This window comes from Lepisosteus platostomus, chromosome 12, assembly GCF_059453375.1.
Source record: "Lepisosteus platostomus isolate fLepPlt1 chromosome 12, fLepPlt1.hap1, whole genome shotgun sequence".
Classification (NCBI taxonomy): Eukaryota; Metazoa; Chordata; class Actinopteri; order Semionotiformes; family Lepisosteidae; genus Lepisosteus; species Lepisosteus platostomus.
In genome coordinates, this window is record NC_142622.1 from 45,663,756 (window position 1) to 45,681,743 (window position 17,988).

Here is a 17,988-nt window from a genome sequence, read left to right on the forward strand (position 1 = left end):
ACAATATTACAGTTTCACAAAATTAAAGCATCCCCAGATATCACCAAAAGGGGATTAATCTAAATTGCACCTAGAGCCTCACAGTACATTCACCTTTTTGGAATTTGTTTTTAAATAGATTTATGCTTGGATTTTGCTTAGGTGATTTGACAGAACTGTGTTATTTAAAAAAAAACAACATTTTTTGCACATTCTGTATTCTGTAATGTTATAGTGTCTAAGCACTGGTATGCATTTTATTATTTCAGTTGATCATAAAGGCAGGATTTGTACCATCTCTACATAAAACTATTAGTACTTGCTTTGCATTTAAAAAGATAGTCCTTCACAAGAGCTCTTCAACCCTCTACTCCCCTGAGAAAGCTGGACAGAAAATTTCCTAACAAACTAAATTTTCCAGTGCTCTTCCTTGCCAATCTAAACAGATTTCCTCTCATTCCTTGGAACCCTGGTAGACTCCACTTGGGTCATCATTCCATGTCCAGTGTTTCCTTTCTCGGGAAGAAACCTGTCCCATTCAAACTCTGGGACCCCAGCGCCCTACACCTGGCCAGCCTTCTCTGCACTTGAAGATTCATGTTCCAACTGCATGGCTGCAGTTCTTCCACTGCTCACAGTTTAATGTTATCAAACAATACCATGTTTCAATCTTTGCTATCAAAGAAATATAGTTTGTCTGTAGTATGTACTGTATAAAGCTGTGATTAAACTATCATAGCAAGAAAGGGCTGACATTACATAGGTATAAGAAATTAAACTAATTTACATAGTGGACATTTCAAGACTGTTATCAATTTTAACTGCAACAAATTGACACTTCTGTAGTGGGCACAATCACATGATATCAACAGAGTTAAACCGGAGACCTACTATGAAAATGAAATACCATTTGAAGCAATGCATTTGTGATTTTGCATATTTGCAGTTTGAAACCTTTTGCATCAGATTTCATATTGTAGAGACCAGCATCCTCTTGTAGAGCCTGGAGAAATATATACTGTACCTTTTCACTCCTCTTTGAGGACAAGACACTACATGTCATCCCTGCTCATCTTACAGAGAATATATTCTTATTGAAACTACTGCATAAGTTCAGGGAGGAGTCAGTAAATAATATTTTGAATGACTGAACACAATTTATAAACCATTGCTGGCATAACTTTAAATTTGTAATTACAGTAATCAAGAAATCCATTCGAATATGAAATTAATATACTGTATATACTCTGTAAGTTGCCAAAGTGAATTAAGAACTGTGAACTTTTAAATAAGTAATTCTTTTTCAGCAGTAAAAAAATAACCTTGCTTTTGCCTTAAAAATGTGTCCATGTGAGTAAAGATTTTCACAGGATTTCAGTTGTGTGATGAAAACCAAAAGAGACATTCTATATTTAATGGATGATACAGTACCTCATTTTCTTTCACATTTTGGTGATGTTTGTTCAAGAATCAGCTGCTATTGCTGAGAATAAAGTAAGTTCAATTATTCAGAGCCATGACTCATATCCTTAGAGAAATCAGTTCACCTTCTTAAGTTTTGCATTAATCTTCAAAGACCTCCATACATATCAAAGCCTTATTTCCCCTGACTGCAACAAGTTGAAAGATATGGTGACAGTTGTCAGTTACAGTATCTGCCTGTAAATCCACAGCACGGTTTTCCCATTTGCATTTTTGGCCAAGACACTTAATCCATTTAATAGTCAATGTAAGTACAGTTTTTTCCAATTACCAATTTGCATGTTGGTTTAATAATGTGTTATTTGTAATTTTATTTTTTTTAATCTAAATTGATGGGGAGCTGCCTGCTTGTGTGCCAATTCTATTTTCTGGTTGAATCTGTACCTTAGAAACACATTCCTTTAAAAAAAGACTTCTCATTCAGAAACTATAAAAACATGATTATAAAAGCATTGTAAATGTTATTTCAAATCAATTAAAATGTTAATTCATTTAAATTAATTACAGTATCCTCAGTTTTATACTAAGAGAATTAAACAAGTAATTTACTTGTTCATTTGGAAACTATCTGTTGTGTGAAAGAGGCTTGATATTGTTACTCTAAGTAAATCATTACTCCAGGATATTCTGTTATGCCAGTAAGGGACTTTATATTTAATTATTCGATAAATAGGAGGCATGTGGGACAAATCTTAAATGCCTTTGGTTCTTTTTTAATGAAGTAGCCGTTTAATTGTTATTTCCTCATTTGCTGTGGGTATTATCTTTGCTATACATATAAAACCCCCAAGCAATCATTTTAAGAATTCTACTTTTTCAATTGTTAGAAAGATGGTTAACCTGATATTACCGTTGTTGCTGATAGAGAGATTAAATCTGAATCAGTGAAAAAGTAATATGACAAATCCACATTACTTATTAAATGACCCAAATTGAATTTTTAACATTTTAAAGGAAGGTAAAATCTGACTTCTTTCACTCTCCTTCCTATGCATATATCTGCCTCACTTTCTGGATTTCCCTTGGCACATCTCTCTCACAATCTACTGCCACCCCCATCTACTCTCTTGCAGTAGCTCTTTCTTCAGGAAAGTGAAGGGGAATTTAGTTAGCCTCATCCTCATGGTCAGGCTGCAGTTATCTCAGGTAGGTTACGCTACACAACCTTTAATACAATATATTAGATAAATATTTTTGTCTGTGACTGTTTTCAGAATTGTGCTTTTATGCAATAAGGTTGATTGCACACAAAGTGGAACCAGTAGAAATTTTAAAAACTAAGTAACATTTGCTATTTTAATAAAATGTATGGGTTTGCTCTATATGAAAAGCGTTAATAATAAGTAAACCTGTTGACGTTTTTCAAATTCCAGCTTGATGGGAGATTTGATGCAGTTGCAGGTGTCCTGGTAAGTCTGTTTCAGAGCCAGCTCCATTAAATGCTTGTGATAGGCCCCGGCCATGTTTCCACAGATGAAGATTATGATATTGGCCAAAATCTGGAGGGAAATAAGCAGATTAAAACAAGACTTTAATTCTTTACGTGAAGAATATGGACATACTGTGTGTTGACAGAATGATTCACTTATTTCAGTAATTATTTGACAATATAGTGAGCTCATGTAATTTTATGTTTGGAAGTGGCATTTGCATAGTCTTACACTGCTGCATATTGTAACGCAACGGGGGCTCAGGCGGGCGCCCTTGCCGCATCTGGTCGGCCCCATCCCGACTGGAGGCTCGAACCCGGGACTTCCGCGTCTCTCTGCAGCGACCTAGCCCCGTGAGCCAAAGAGAGATCTCTCCACAGCCCAGTAGCTGTGGTCCTGCTATCACAGGGAAGGGCGGTGACGTCACCCGCTCTGGTACGCCGGCTCTTACACAGCGCCTGTCGGCCGTAAGCGTTACACTCTCCCCCGCTTAAATCGCCGTCCCCGGCGAAGGGCTATCCCATCCCACTTCTGACACCAATGTAACGCAACGGGGGCTCAGGCGGGTGCCCTTGCCGCATCTGGTCGGCCCCATCCCGACTGGAGGCTCGAACCCGGGACTTCCGCGTCTCTCTGCAGCGACCTAGCCCCGTGAGCCAAAGAGAGATCTCTCCACAGCCCAGTAGCTGTGGTCCTGCTATCACAGGGAAGGGCGGTGACGTCACCCGCTCTGGTACGCCGGCTCTTACACAGCGCCTGTCGGCCGTAAGCGTTACAATATACAGTACCAACAAAAAGTGTACGAACCCCCAGATATATTTTAGACCTAAAATAAGATGAGATCTTTATTAAGGTCTTCATAAAAGGTGAAGATATTAAATGTATGACACAAAGACATAAGATACATTTGGGTTATTTACTTAAGAAAATGACCCAACAACAAATGTACTTGTGTGAATAAATATGTAAATCCCTCATTTCAGTAACTACTGTAGTAGTACTGCCAGCAGCAATGACTTCAGAGAGATGTTTCCTGTAACTGTTAACATGACTCATTTGGGAATTTTGGCTAATTATTCCTTAAAGACTCGCTTCGAGTTTTGAGGGTTTTCTTGCATGAACAGCTTCATTTATATCCAGACTTGAACTTGGACAGTCCAAAATGAGATTTCTTCTTCAGCCATGTATGTCTAGGATTGTTGTCTAGCTGCATAACCCAGTTTGGATCAGTTTGAGCTCACAAAATGGATGGCCCGGAAAATGGATTCCCATTGAGAATTTGCAGTCCCAAATCATGACACTCCCACCACTATGCTTCACAGTCAGGATGTTCTTTTCTATTATAAGAGAGTGCTTTGTTTTAACAATGCAAGATATTTCTCATTGTGACCAAAAAGTTCAACTTTTGATGCTAAGGACACTAAGCACTTAGATGTGTGTGAAGAGTGAAAATACAAGTTCATGTGGGGAGCCATTTTTCCTAAGGCAGGACATGCTATTAAAATACTGGCAAAGAATGTTGAGAAAAAAACTTTGCTTTTAGCCGTTTTCAGAAACCTAGACACTTGACTATTGAAATTATCATGAAAGGCTTGCACTTTTATCATTTCTTATTCTTTAAGATCTAATGAGGGTAACTTAAAAGAAAGGAGTACTCTTTAAACAGCTCCATAATAATCCCTAAGCATTTTTAAAATAAAATAAAATAGCTTTTAACAAATAGCATAAAAGGGGTAAAAATAGCAACATTATGAGGACAGACTTGTTATACAGCTTTTCCCTTGATTAAATCAGTAATGTGACATCACAAAAAAAAACATCAATCACGCAATATATTAGAAAGCAACTTGAATACCATCTATTTCTCTTTAGAATGTTTTGTCTGCCATCTTCTATTTTATTATTTAAAGGTTTTCACAGCAGGGGGGCATAAATGCACACATTACTTATGGTGTGCATACATTGGTGAACAGTTAGAATACTGTACATATACTGAAAAGCAAGTTAATACAAAATCCATATTATTTTCTAAAATTCCATAATCTGATTTAATGTCATTTGATCAACAAAACATACTACCATTTTAGGTCTTCCAGTAACTCTAACAGGTTAAGGAGTCCTGACACATGCCCCCAAAAATAAATTCAATTGGAATCACTCCTGTGTCAAAATACAATGTTACCAGGAGTTTTCTAATTAAATCTCATTGCAGTATCATAACAGGAGTATATATTTAAATATGTAAAGTATGCTGACGTATGCAATGCGAGAGACTGGATCACTCACAATATTCAAATAAAAATATATAAATATATATTTTCACTTATTGGTATCATGAGTCCAGATATTAATTCCAGATATAAATGATATTTTGTAAGATGTTGTGAAGGGTAGTGTTTTAAAGGCTTCCAAAAATTCTTATCACCAATTAATTTACTGTTATATAATATTTCAGACTTTTTAATTAATGTTTTCCTAACAACTTCTCCAAAAAATCTTAACGGTAAATGTACAGTATTTCAGAGCCCTTACCTTTTCTTAACAGTGATGAAAACACACACTAGTTTACTTTATTCTCAAATGGTTCACTACTGAAACGTAAACATCCCTAGTCCAATGCCAGATTATTCCCTCGTTGTGATGGCAATAACAGATTTTTTTACTTCTTAGAAGTCATTAATACCAAAATCACCCTAGGTATTAACACTGTGCTTGAGATGTAGGATGGAGATGGTGCTGTTGTGCCAATGATTATGATAACTTATTTTTTTTACATTTTTTTCTTAAGTTGCCTAAAGGTGGATTTTCTTCTGAGTGTTTCTGCATTTTTGTGCTGCTGTTTACTCAAAGATAAAACACCAATACACAATCTAAAATTCTGTATGGATAACCACAACATATTATATTAAACATAACATTTATTCTTTATAACAGTATAATAATGCTATTTCAGTAAAAGTATGGTGCCATCTTAATAAAATGAGGGGAAATGATTTAACACACACTGAATTAAAGCATTAAGGATCTGTTAATTGGTTAAACAATTTTTAATTACACAAGTTTAGTTTATATATTGTATTTAAGTGGACACACTATTGGTATTTAATCATATAGTTTTTATTTGATTGTATAACATACTTTCATATGCTTACTATAATAGTGCTGCATTTATCTATATGGCATTTAACTTGTACTATTGTATTATTTTTTAACTCGGCTACATACTGTAGCACTTTTGTTAACAGTGTTAGCTCTAGATGAGGTTTTCTTGCAAACACAAGTATTCTTCTTATTATAAATTAATAACAATGTTATCTACATTCTAAATAACATAATTCAGTGCTCCACACATGATAAGTGAAAACTACATACACATTTTAATATTAAATTATTTTAGATAAACAGTACTGATGCTTCATTTTTAATCATGTGGTTCTTTCACAAATCATGTCTTCTACATTCACATCAAAGAAAATGAGAACATCTAGTCCTGGTAATATTCAAAATTGAGGAAAAGAGCAGCGGCAATTTTAATATTTTATAGAAGCTATTTGTTATCTTTGAAGAGAAAAATACTGATGGAGAGGTGCATTGTCCCGTGTCATAATAAAATGATTCCAGATGAAAGCATCTGATTAAATGCCATAAGTAGAAATGTCATTTATAATCTAGAGGTTTTGTTTTTAGGTGTATGTCGTCAGTAAGAATACTGAACATTCCATTAAGACAAAACAACAAATCTGTAACTCTACAAATTTTACTAGCACATCTACCATAGCCTCTTCTTGTCTATGAAATTATAAGAGTACTGATTTTACATATGGGCTAACAGTGCTACCTCACAGTTCAGAAGCCTTGGGTTTGATTATGGACTGAAAGGTTTATTAGGGTTTCTTGTGGAATAGCGTGTGCTAGGCAATCGGTATGAAAGAGATTGCATAAAAGCCAATTTTAGAATTGTGAAAGTAACATTAATTTAATACAGATTGTTTAGCACATCTTACCTATGCAAGTTACCTATGCTTTCCATAAAGCAGTTTTCTAAGATGTTGATATGAATTGCATAACTGATAACTTTTGTATTGTGCAGTCTACAGTTTGCAGAGAACACACTCTATTCTCATAGGCTTCAGCAAAACATTTATTCTTATTCATCGCCTGGCTGTACTGTATACTACTCATTCTTCTGAGTGGTATTATTAGAGAAATATACTGTATATATATGAATCTCAGATAATGACAAGACTCCTTTTAAAATAATTGGCTGCCCTCTTGTTAGATGAAAAGTACTGCGCCGTAGATACTGTATTTAAGACCAATGCAATTTAATTGGCCCCTTAGTTGTCAAGGATTCAGTTTTGCTCCTAAAAATATGATTGCTATGTTAAGATACCATGTTTTCGATTCTGGAAATAATCACATAGAGAATCTAAAGACAATGTCTCCTGCAAGCCTGCAAACCCAAAAGTGATCAATGCCACTTTTTTTAACATTAAATGAAACTTTACTAAAATGTATCCACCTCATAAAACATTGTATCTGTACAGTTTATTCCCTGTGTTTTCTACCTCAAAAGAAACTGTTGTTCTCAAAAGACCATTATCAAACCCACTGGGAGGTGTTTTTTTAGTAATTAAGCAATGGAACTGTAAAAGTGATTGGAAACATTCTCATTATCTACATCCTGTGCTCTGCAATACTTCTAGCAGTAATCTATTGATTTATCTACCACTGCCTTTCCCTCACCACAGGAAATAATGTGGAAAGAAGCTACTGGTATTTTATATCTTTAATTGGCAGGCAGCAAATAAGGTTGCTCACTAGTTTATATGTTAAGAACAACTTAACATAAAGAGTAATTAAAAATCACAGTGGCTCAGAGATTTATGCCCTGTGTGTCTTATTTAATTAGTTGTTTGCAATATCAGTCAGATCCACATCACCATGTGATGTCTTTCTTAGATGCAGAAAACAAAAAACACCCTAAAAAACTATTGTTATACAGGTACCTTGAAAAATAATACTAAGGATCCCATAGTTTAGTCTTCAACACCCTTTCCTTCTTTAGAGGGAAATGACCTTGGGTTTAACCTGCCGTAGAACTAGCCTCTGATATTGGTTCAGCTATTTCATTCACATAGTTAGGTCCTGATGTTCACATTCTGCATTAATATAAGAAAGATACATTAAAATGCCCTAGACAGCACATTTATGGTACATGCTCAAAAGGTAACAGTTTTAGGTCAAAACATTCACAAAAAAGAATTAACACGTACGATCTGCCACAATCACAATAAACATTTCATTTAATTCAAATGATGGTTTATTGTTTCCAACATTTTAACTAAAAAGAACAATCATGTACATCAATGCAATACAAATTAGCTTCTTTCAATTCAAGCCATAAATTCAAGATTTTATTTGCACATTTGTCATATACAGTTTTTTTCTTTAGTTCCCTGTAACAATCTAAGAAGTCAGTTATCCCTGAGAATAATTATGCGGAATTCAACTACGTCTTTTACATCCAGATTATACATGCATTTAGACCTGCTTCAATTCACCTACTTGAAGAAAAATTGTTGGATGTTCAGTGCTGGTTTTAAGAGATAAAGCTTACGTGAATCTTAAGACAAATGGGTTGTTAAAAAAGACTTGAGAGACTCATGCTATTTAATATACAATGCAGACAGGAAAGAGATACTATAAAATAATAATTTTCTTGGTTTTTATAATACTATATACAAATGCAAAGCTCATGAATATAAACCAAATACACCCCAGGCAGAAATACAAATGACAAAAATATTTAGTTTTTATTGCTTTATAATTATTGTATTTTAGTAGGTCTGTATGAACATTTTTCACATTACAGTAAGGTCTCATGGTTTTTTAAGTTTATATTTTCAAATAATCCTGTGGCATTTACTGTAATAACCCCTTATTTAGCTTTTTCCATAAGATACCAGCTAAATAAGGTGGCAAGTGAAATTAAGTGTATGTAACACTTCAAAATAAAGACCATTTAATATTTGTCAAAAAGAAAATCTTAAAAAGTACGAGGAGTTCACTGATCACCTGGCTGTTGAAGCGTTTCCTGAGAACCTGAAGCAGCTCATCGATGAGAAGGATATAGATTAGTATAGCCCTATTTTTCAGACAAACATTTCAAAGGAGGAGAAGCAAGCACCAGGATTTGATGTGGGAAAAGTGACCCTACTTGTTTGCAGTCATATGACCTGTCACATGTGAAAAGCAGGGTTTCTATCCCTGTCTGAGAACCCCAGGGCACTACAAGGCAAGAATAAGAACACTTGCCCATTAACTGACAGTCACATAAGATGGCCTGGGTGACTGGGCAAATCATTCTGGACTGGTTTGAAGTGTAGGGTGCTTATGTGATGATGAGTAGGATGAGGCTCATGTGCTAGCTAGAAAGACCCAAATTTCATCCAGCACATGAGATTTGAAATCTACCTTGCTGCAACGTTTTTTTCACATGGCAACCCAACTATATCCCAGAGTCCTTTGTTTGCAAATAATTGAACCTGTGAATGTTGAAACTTTACTTTATCATAAAAAGTTATATATAAGTAAATACAGTACAATAATGCAGAAATTGAAATTGGAAGAATATGGAGTACAATGACAAGAGTACTCCTATGGCTATAGGAGAGCTTGAAACCCTTAAAAAGATTTCAATAAAGATTTAGGACTGCTGTATGGTGAAGCCATTAGAAAAGAAGTGCAAATGATCACTCTAATCCTAGTATAAGTGCTTGATTAAAAACATATAATCATCATCAGTGATGATCACTTGATCTTTTGTGCTTGACTGAAACTTGGTACAGACAATAATTCTCTTGCATAACAAGATTGTCCCTCCAGCTTTACAGTTATTTATAATCTTCTTTCCTAATTTATAAGTCTCGTTAGTGTACCTCCGCTCTCTTCTTTGAAGTGTCTTGTTTTAAATGTCTCCATTTACCACTCTACTATCATTGTTACTGTTTATAGACCCTCAATCCTAATGGTCTTTTTAGGTGAGTTTGTCAAACTACTTTCTTTTTTATGTCTTTATGTTCTGGTGTTCCTAGGGGCTTGATACTGGGCCCCTTAGTATTTAGCATTTTCCACATTTCCCAGTACATGTTCCTACTTGCTCAGCTATTAAGATGACATGGTCTAAATTATAATTTCTATGCTGCTGATTCTCAAATTGACATTTATACTAAACCCGATACAGAAGTGGCTGTCTCTGCTCTGTTTAATTGCATCTATGACATAGAACGCATACAGTAGATAACTCAAACTTTCCTTCACTTAAACTGTGACTGAATCATGGTTCTTGGCACCTCCAATGAACTTTGTAAAGCCAACGCAGTAACCTCATCTGTGGATGGCACTATATTAAATTTCAATCTAAATTAAAGAACTTGGGGGTTGTATTTGATCTGAGCTTGACATTTCACCCACATGTGAAAAATATTGTAAAAACATCATTCTTTCACCTTGGATATATCACCACACTGCATCCTATTTTGTTGCTAACTGTTTCTGAAAAGCTGGTGAAACACCTTCATCTTCTCTCAGATTTATCCAAGATGTATTATTTAAATGAATGTTTTTGCCAAATGTCTGAAACTAGCAATTGAAGGGTTCAGGGCATAAGTGCTCACACGGTGTAAATGAAGGGAAGACAGAAAGAGGTCAGAATATCTAGGCTTGTATTTTCAATGTGTTTCTATGTATTTTTTAAGTCTTTCTCTTTGTTCTAGAAAGACAAGGTGAAGTATAGTAGTACATATTGTAAATACAAAAACATATTACTTCATCCATAAGAACAAAATATCAAAAACATAGGGGGGCATATACTGTTTATGACAAGGCTTTAATTTTATTGTTTTTAGAAGTAAGGTTACAGAATAAATTAAAAGGGGACTTTTCAGATTATCAGAAATATAATTAAAAAATCAGTTTGCCGATTTCATTTAAAACCCAAAGTTCACACTGTTATTAATGCAAGATCTTGATCATTAAAGTATTAAGATAAAGCACAACTCCAGAGGTAGAGAACACTGAGGCATGAAAGCTAATTAAACTGCAACCTCTTCATTCACAAAACTCTTCTCACCAAAATCATTTTTTTACATGCTATTTAATCTGGTTATACAGTATGTATTGATATTGCATCTAAGAGGTATCTTAGAACATCAGGGAAGAAAACTTTCAAATATTGTTTCCTTATATTACAGTATTTCCTCATCTCCCTCATTAATGCCTTGCAACACAAAGGATTCCTTGGAGTTTATAATTACAATATCTAGCAACCTAAAAAAAAACATCTCAACAGCCAATCCCTTCAACTATTACTATTAGCTCTTATTAATCTGCTTGGTTATGTTTTTCTTAAGTAATCCAATTGTAGTCAATTTTCTTAAGTAGCACAAAACTGGGTATACTATATGCAGGTTGTTCATCCAAATACAAAATGTGGACCAATATTGATTTGGACTCATGATGGGTTTTTGTTTTTAAGCTTGTTCCCATGTTCTATTTTTATCTTAAGGTTATAGTTCCTGCTGTAGTCCAATTTAAACAAGACTAAGACTGAAGAGGACATTGACAACACCAACATAACTCAAGGATATGTTAAGATTACTAAATGCATTCAACAAAATGAAATCGTTGATTTTGTTACTTTCATCCAAATATTCTGTATTGAAAACAGCATTTACTGTATATGTGAAAACAAATGACCTATTACAAATATCACTTTTTACCTTTTGTGTGAATCATGATTCATGTTGTTTTAAATGTACTTCCCAATAGTTTCAAGGTGTGTCCTCTGATTTGTGTTTCACTGTTGATTTTGAATAAAACTGCTGCTTTAAGTTCATCAATATCTTCAAGGATCTTTCAAAATAGCTCAGAGATAAAGCTGTATAAAGGCACATATCTCCTAACTTCACCTTCAAAGATATTCAACTAGACTTTTAAAAGATGTGCCACTTTCAAGTTGTTGTACACTATGGAATTTGAAATCAGGGCTAAATAAGAGTTAAGAATCAACATAGGATTGTGGATACAGTATGCTGTAGAATCCCCAGTAGATTTGGGGATGACTCAAACACAGAGCTGAATTGAAAATTACAATAGAATTGGGATATTATAGTACACACTAATATTTTCTTTTCTGTTGTTCAGTCAGGTCATGGATGCATATATTGTACAAAATGTATTATCCAAGAAATAATCAATTTGAAGCACTGATGCGCACATCTGACCTACCATCAGAAGCTTGTAGGATTTTAATTTTACAGAGTTTTAGTAGTAAAAAACATCAATATCAAATGGTTGAAGTACAGGGGTTGAAGTTGTGCAAGTTACTGAACATTAAGTTTTGGAAATGAAAGGAAAAAAACTTGTAAAATTGCAAATGGTAAATTTAAGAGAAATTAAATTGGAATTAGATGAAAATGAAGAAGACATGCAATTTCAATATATGCAATTTCATATCAATGTCAAACTGCTTCCATAGAATAAAGTAAGAAATTTGATAAAGCAGAAACTTTATTCAGAATTACAAAGTTTGCAAACAAGTGTAAATAGAAATTGATAGGAGATTCAACTTTGGATGCCATGGTTCTGATTCAGCAGATGGTATCAAAGACACATGTCAAGTCCATAGAGAGAGGCATGTGTTTTCACCAGAGAGATAGTGTTATCAACAAATCAGCCAAGATTTCTTGGCTACATCAGATCTCAGATTTTTTCTGCTTTCAGTACATCAATACCTCAAAGGACAAATGAAAAGAACAAATGAAGTCAAGATGTTTTGCAGTGTCTTGTTCTATTTTCTCCACCTTTCATAACTAGGCAAAAATTTGTTTATCTGGTCTTTTTCCCCCTTGATTTCCGAAATGACATTTTGTGATACAGCTTGAAAAGAACAAATATATTGTAAATATTAACCATTGTGAATGGGTGTGTAAAGGATGGCCAATATCTAAAGTTCAAATACTTAAAATACCAAATTTATGTCCTTAAAATATTTTAGAAATAGTACAAATGCAATACAGTCTCAAAAAGTCCTAAACATCGTTTTTCAAATATGTATAGTATACAGCTTTGTACATAATTAGGGGCATTGTGAAGTCTCTGATTCTGAAAATAATGTAAATATTGTGGGGATGGCTGACCCACATTTCACCTGAACACTTGCACATTTGAGAGTTGTTTGTCATTGCATCTTGCAGACAGAACCCCTCCAGGCTACTTGATGTACTGGAGGTCCCCTTTCAGAAAAGCCTGCATAGTCTACTGTTCAGTCATGCATCCCTCAGAGCTTTTAAGTAGCACAGTCACTCTTCAGATTAGCTCTTGCATCTTTTTTCAATTTCTGGCAGGCTGAAACAGGTGGATTCCTTTCAGCTGCTTCATTTCTTTGCATTACATGAAACACAAGCTTGTCCCTTTTCTACTCAGAAACACCCTGACATGCTTAACCTGGCATGAACCTTTACGACTAGTCCTCCAGCTGTAATATATTTGGAACTAGTCATCTTCCCAAACAAGACACTGGAGTCTTATAAACTAAATATCGGAACAGTTTACCTAAGTGAATTAGTGAATAATCACACAAATCCTAAATCTCAATCCTTGCAAGTTCCTCATTCTCACACTTATTAAGCTCTTAATAACACAAAGACTGCAGGCATGTCTGCTGATGGTAAAGCAGGGAGTCAAAATAATACATCTGTGCTAGTTAGACTCTACATTTATTTCTGAGTCCCTCCCACTCTTACAGCAGCCTAGATGCAGACCTTGTCCTTCCAGCTGGTAATTTACACCTGATTAATGATCTTGGGGAGTAACTAATTACCCGCAGAGCCAATCAAATGTGTTCTTTTCCACCTGTGGCATTTCATTCCCACTGGATTCTTATCAATCAAATCAGGTGTATTCAATTTGCAATCCCATAAGGGGATTTAAACAAAGTAATTGAAAGTAAAAAGCAAGGTTCAATATTTTATTTGATATCAGGGTATAATGTAACTGTTTTTGGTGGTATGTCCCATTTTGTTCAAAATATTTCATTCAGATATCTGATTTTGAAATACAGTTAGTATTACAAGCATATTTAAATTTTGCATGTGGATAGTATGTTGGATTAAATTAAATATGAGGGGGAGGCCAACTGAAATCTTTTTTGCAAATGCTACAGCTTATTTTAGTGAACCAGAAACTGTCAACAGTTTTCAAAAATTGTGTGTACAATGTATCATTCTACCCTCAGAGAAGAACACCTTGCAAACCCTTCACAAAAGGCATTTTGCCGAAGGTCACAATTTCTACTGCCAAATTTGACAGTTTGAACAATGCAGTCACGATGGAAAGAGTCTTGTGGAATAACAGCTCAAGTGACTCAAGTTCCTTAGTTTCCCTCATGCTAAGTGGTTTGGGTTCCAGAGTACTAAAGCTTTATTTCTTGCTTTGAATCTCCCTGAATTAATCTTCTCTTAAGCAACATTCAAACTATACATTTTGTTATGAGGTTGTTATGGGGTGTATTCATCCCTCAATGGTTGTAGGCGAAAACGCTGCATTAAATTCCCATTAAAATCCGTGTAAATGTTCCCGCCCTTCTGACTGGCTCCATGCTTTCAAGGTTCATCCCTTCCTGCCTTTTTCTTTTCCCCTTCTTTCTTTCTCTTTCCTGCAGATTAATCGCAGATGCACCAGTCTCTCTCAGGCCTTATCTACCTTCTCCAGTGACTACCAAGCCCACTGTAAAGTGAAGGACAATTAAGATATTTTCATTTCATCTTAATATTAGATAGGCACTTTAAAATATTTAAAATTTAAAAACTGTTGCAGCATCTGATTTGGATTCCAAATCATAATCAAAGTATTCCAAATTAGGAAAATCAGTAGGAGAATCCACATGTACCTGTATATTGAAATCACCAAGAATCAATTCTCATTTTATAGAATTTTTACTTATATACTATTTTAGGTTTAGCATATCTCAAGCATTTTACATGCTAAAAAAAGTCTGAACAAAAGTAGGAACTCAAAGTGGCTTATGCTCAGCATCTCAAATGATCACACAAAGCATTTGGTGAACTCCATGGTTCTCAGATGTTGTGTGGTTATTACCTCGAATGGATATACAGTACATCCAAATTGTTTATATTCTGAAAATTACATAACGTGAAATTGTCCCAGTACCTATGATCATGTGAAATCACTGGATGGTGAACAGAGTACATATGTGTCCTAATATGATCCAATGACTGGAATTCCAGAAAAAGTCAATCTTTATAAGATTAATATTAAGGATAAATATGATATTTACAAACACTGTTGATTGTAAAACAAAAATAACAGTTCTTACTTTTGCATCTCAATTGGAGGACACTGTAAATCTATAAAAAATAAACACTGGTGATCCCAAGTTGCACAGCTAGTACATGCAATGCTATTACATGTACAGTATTCTCTTGACAGACAACAGTCAACCGCTGCCACTCCAGCAAAGGGGTTTGTAACAGGTGGAACCTGAATCAAATTAGATGATGGTTAGAGCCAACCCAAGGCCAGCTGCTGCACACAACACAAAAGCAGATGAGCAAATAATAAATCAAGCCAGCACTTTCAGGAAAACAATCCAATAATGGTAGTCCAAACGCTGGATTGAGTACATAGCATGGAGCAAATTTGTTTTTCTTTGCAAATCACAATACTCACATTTGAATGCTTTCCTAAATTATTCCAGGTCTCATGCTATAGTTCTACTATTTTTAAGATCCAAAAAGCCTTTTTTTAAAAAGCAGTGATGTTTGACGGCAAACATAGGGGCAGTGTGTGGTGGTACTGTGGCTCAGGATCTGCGCCTGTGGCTGGGAGGTTGACAGTTCATGTCCTGCGGCTGGCAGAGGAATCCTACTCGGTTGGGCCCCTGAGCAAGGCCCTTAACACCAACTGCTTTAGGGGCGCTGTATAAGTGGCTGACTCTGCGTTCTGACCCCAAGCTGCTTTCCCTGATTCTCATGGAGAGACAGTCGGGGTATGTGAGAAGACAAGTTCCTAATACAATAAATTGTATACGGCCAATAAAGTGATTTTATGTTTAACGTTTAAATGTTTAACATCACTTTATTAACCCTTACAATTTCTTGCATTAGGAATTATCTTTTCGCATACCCCAGCTTGCTCTCCTTATCTGATCATTCTAAATTTTAACGTGTACATGAACGCATTTTTCTTTGTTAGTCCCCCTTTGTATATGGCCAGCAGCCATATCACTCTGCAATGCACAACTGGCAACCCACTGAAGCTAAGCAGGTGTGAGCCTGGTCAGTACTTGGACGGGAGACCTCTTGGGAAAAACTAAGGTTGCTGCTGGAAGGTGTTAGTGGGCCCAGCAGGGGGCGCTCACCCTGCAATCCATGTGGGTCCTAATGCCCCAGTATAGCGATGGGGACACTATACTGTAAACAGGCGCCGTCCTTCGGATGAGACATAAAACTGTGGTCCTTACTCTCTGTGGTCATTAAAAATCCCAGGTCATTTCTTGAAAAGAGTAGGACTGGAGACCCCCACCCTATGTACAGTATCCTTAAATTTCAAAATTATAGAGAAACAGTAACACATTAAAATACAAGAATTACATTTTCAGTTTGGAACTTTGTGAAGTAATAGCTGCTAACTTAATGAATCATTAAATTTTAAAGAGTTTTCACTATTTGTCGATGCAGTTGGCTTTATGACATCCATTCTAAAAAGCACAATAATCTATACAATGCCTTGCATGGTTTTCACATTTAATTTCTTTAAAGGCTGCAGTCATTGAATTAATATTTGTTCTTCACACAGCTCTCCACATTCAAAAAATTAAAGCAATAAATATGAGAGAATAATGGAAAAGTATTCAAAGATTGACTAAGACAAAGCTAAATAAATTTAGGTGTAATAAATATCTTAAGAAGCCAAACAATCAGGGGAGTCCCTCTGTATGCAATAAAAGTGGTTCACAAGATATTAGAGTAAATACTGTCCATTTGCCGCTATAAGGTCCTTCAATCAGTTATTCACTTTGAAAAACAAGCTGGATGGGAGAGAACGTCAATGTGTTAAAGCTGGCCAGTATGGCAGAGTGGCAAGAATTAAGGCATTACTGAACAAAAACCCTCTCACATTCTACATGGTGCTTACATCCAAGAACATGCAGTACTTGTGGCAAAATACAGTGTACTTTATACACATACATATTGTGTTACTTATCATACAAGAATCAATGTCAACATTTTGGTCAAAATGCAAAATAATGTGTCATGCAAACAACAATCAAGCATGGTTTTGGCAGCTTTAGGGTTGCTTCGCATCAACAAGGACTGAAAAGCTAAGTGGAGCAAAGTACAGTCAAATACTAGAGCAGGGATAGACATCCCACTCAGCCGCTAATAATCTTATTTAGGTCATTATTAGTTTAATAGGAATAATGTAATAACTTCTCTCAATTCTTCAGGTGCTGCTGCTTTCAAGAGACACACCATCCCACCAGGAACTGGATTGCCCACCAAAGACCTGAAAACTATCCATAAGAAATCCCCAAGCTACTTGACAGACCTTGAAAAGAATTTCATGAAGCCAACATGCAAAGTTGGTAAAGAATCACACAAAAACACTTGGGGCTGTAACTGCTGCCAAAGGTACTGTCACCAGATTTTAGATTTATTGGTCTGAATACTTATGCAATCACCATATTTCAGATTTTTTCTCTTTTTTACTGTTACATATCCTTAGAAATTTTCAGTTTGCACATAAACATATGGATAAAATATTAATTAATAATGGGCGTGAATCATTTTTTCAATTTTACAAAATGGGGCACCTTAGAAAAGATTACGGAAACATCCATCTGTTATTTTTTAACTAAGAAAAAAATTGTTTTTATTATCTGATAAAATAATGTCCAATAAGGAGTATGACTGAGAACATTTTTTTGACAGCCCTGTTGTCACTCTGCTGTTGTACTCACCCGTGTGACTCCAGAACCATCTCACCCACAGTGCAGCAGGCAGTTTGGACC

The 17,988-nt window shown here is 35.3% G+C and overlaps 1 protein-coding gene across 2 annotated transcripts in view; it reads right to left on the reverse strand.

Moving 5' to 3' along the window:
* The window catches only part of LOC148651655 (adenylate cyclase type 2-like), a 109,015-nt gene that overhangs the window by 40,909 nt on the left and 50,118 nt on the right, over positions 1–17,988 (reverse strand). For both annotated transcript variants that reach the window (XM_088602298.1, XM_088602296.1), the window contains one exon: positions 2,811–2,960. In XM_088602298.1, coding sequence (XP_088458424.1) covers positions 2,811–2,960 — 150 coding nt within the window. The remainder of the gene's footprint in view (positions 1–2,810; positions 2,961–17,988) is intronic.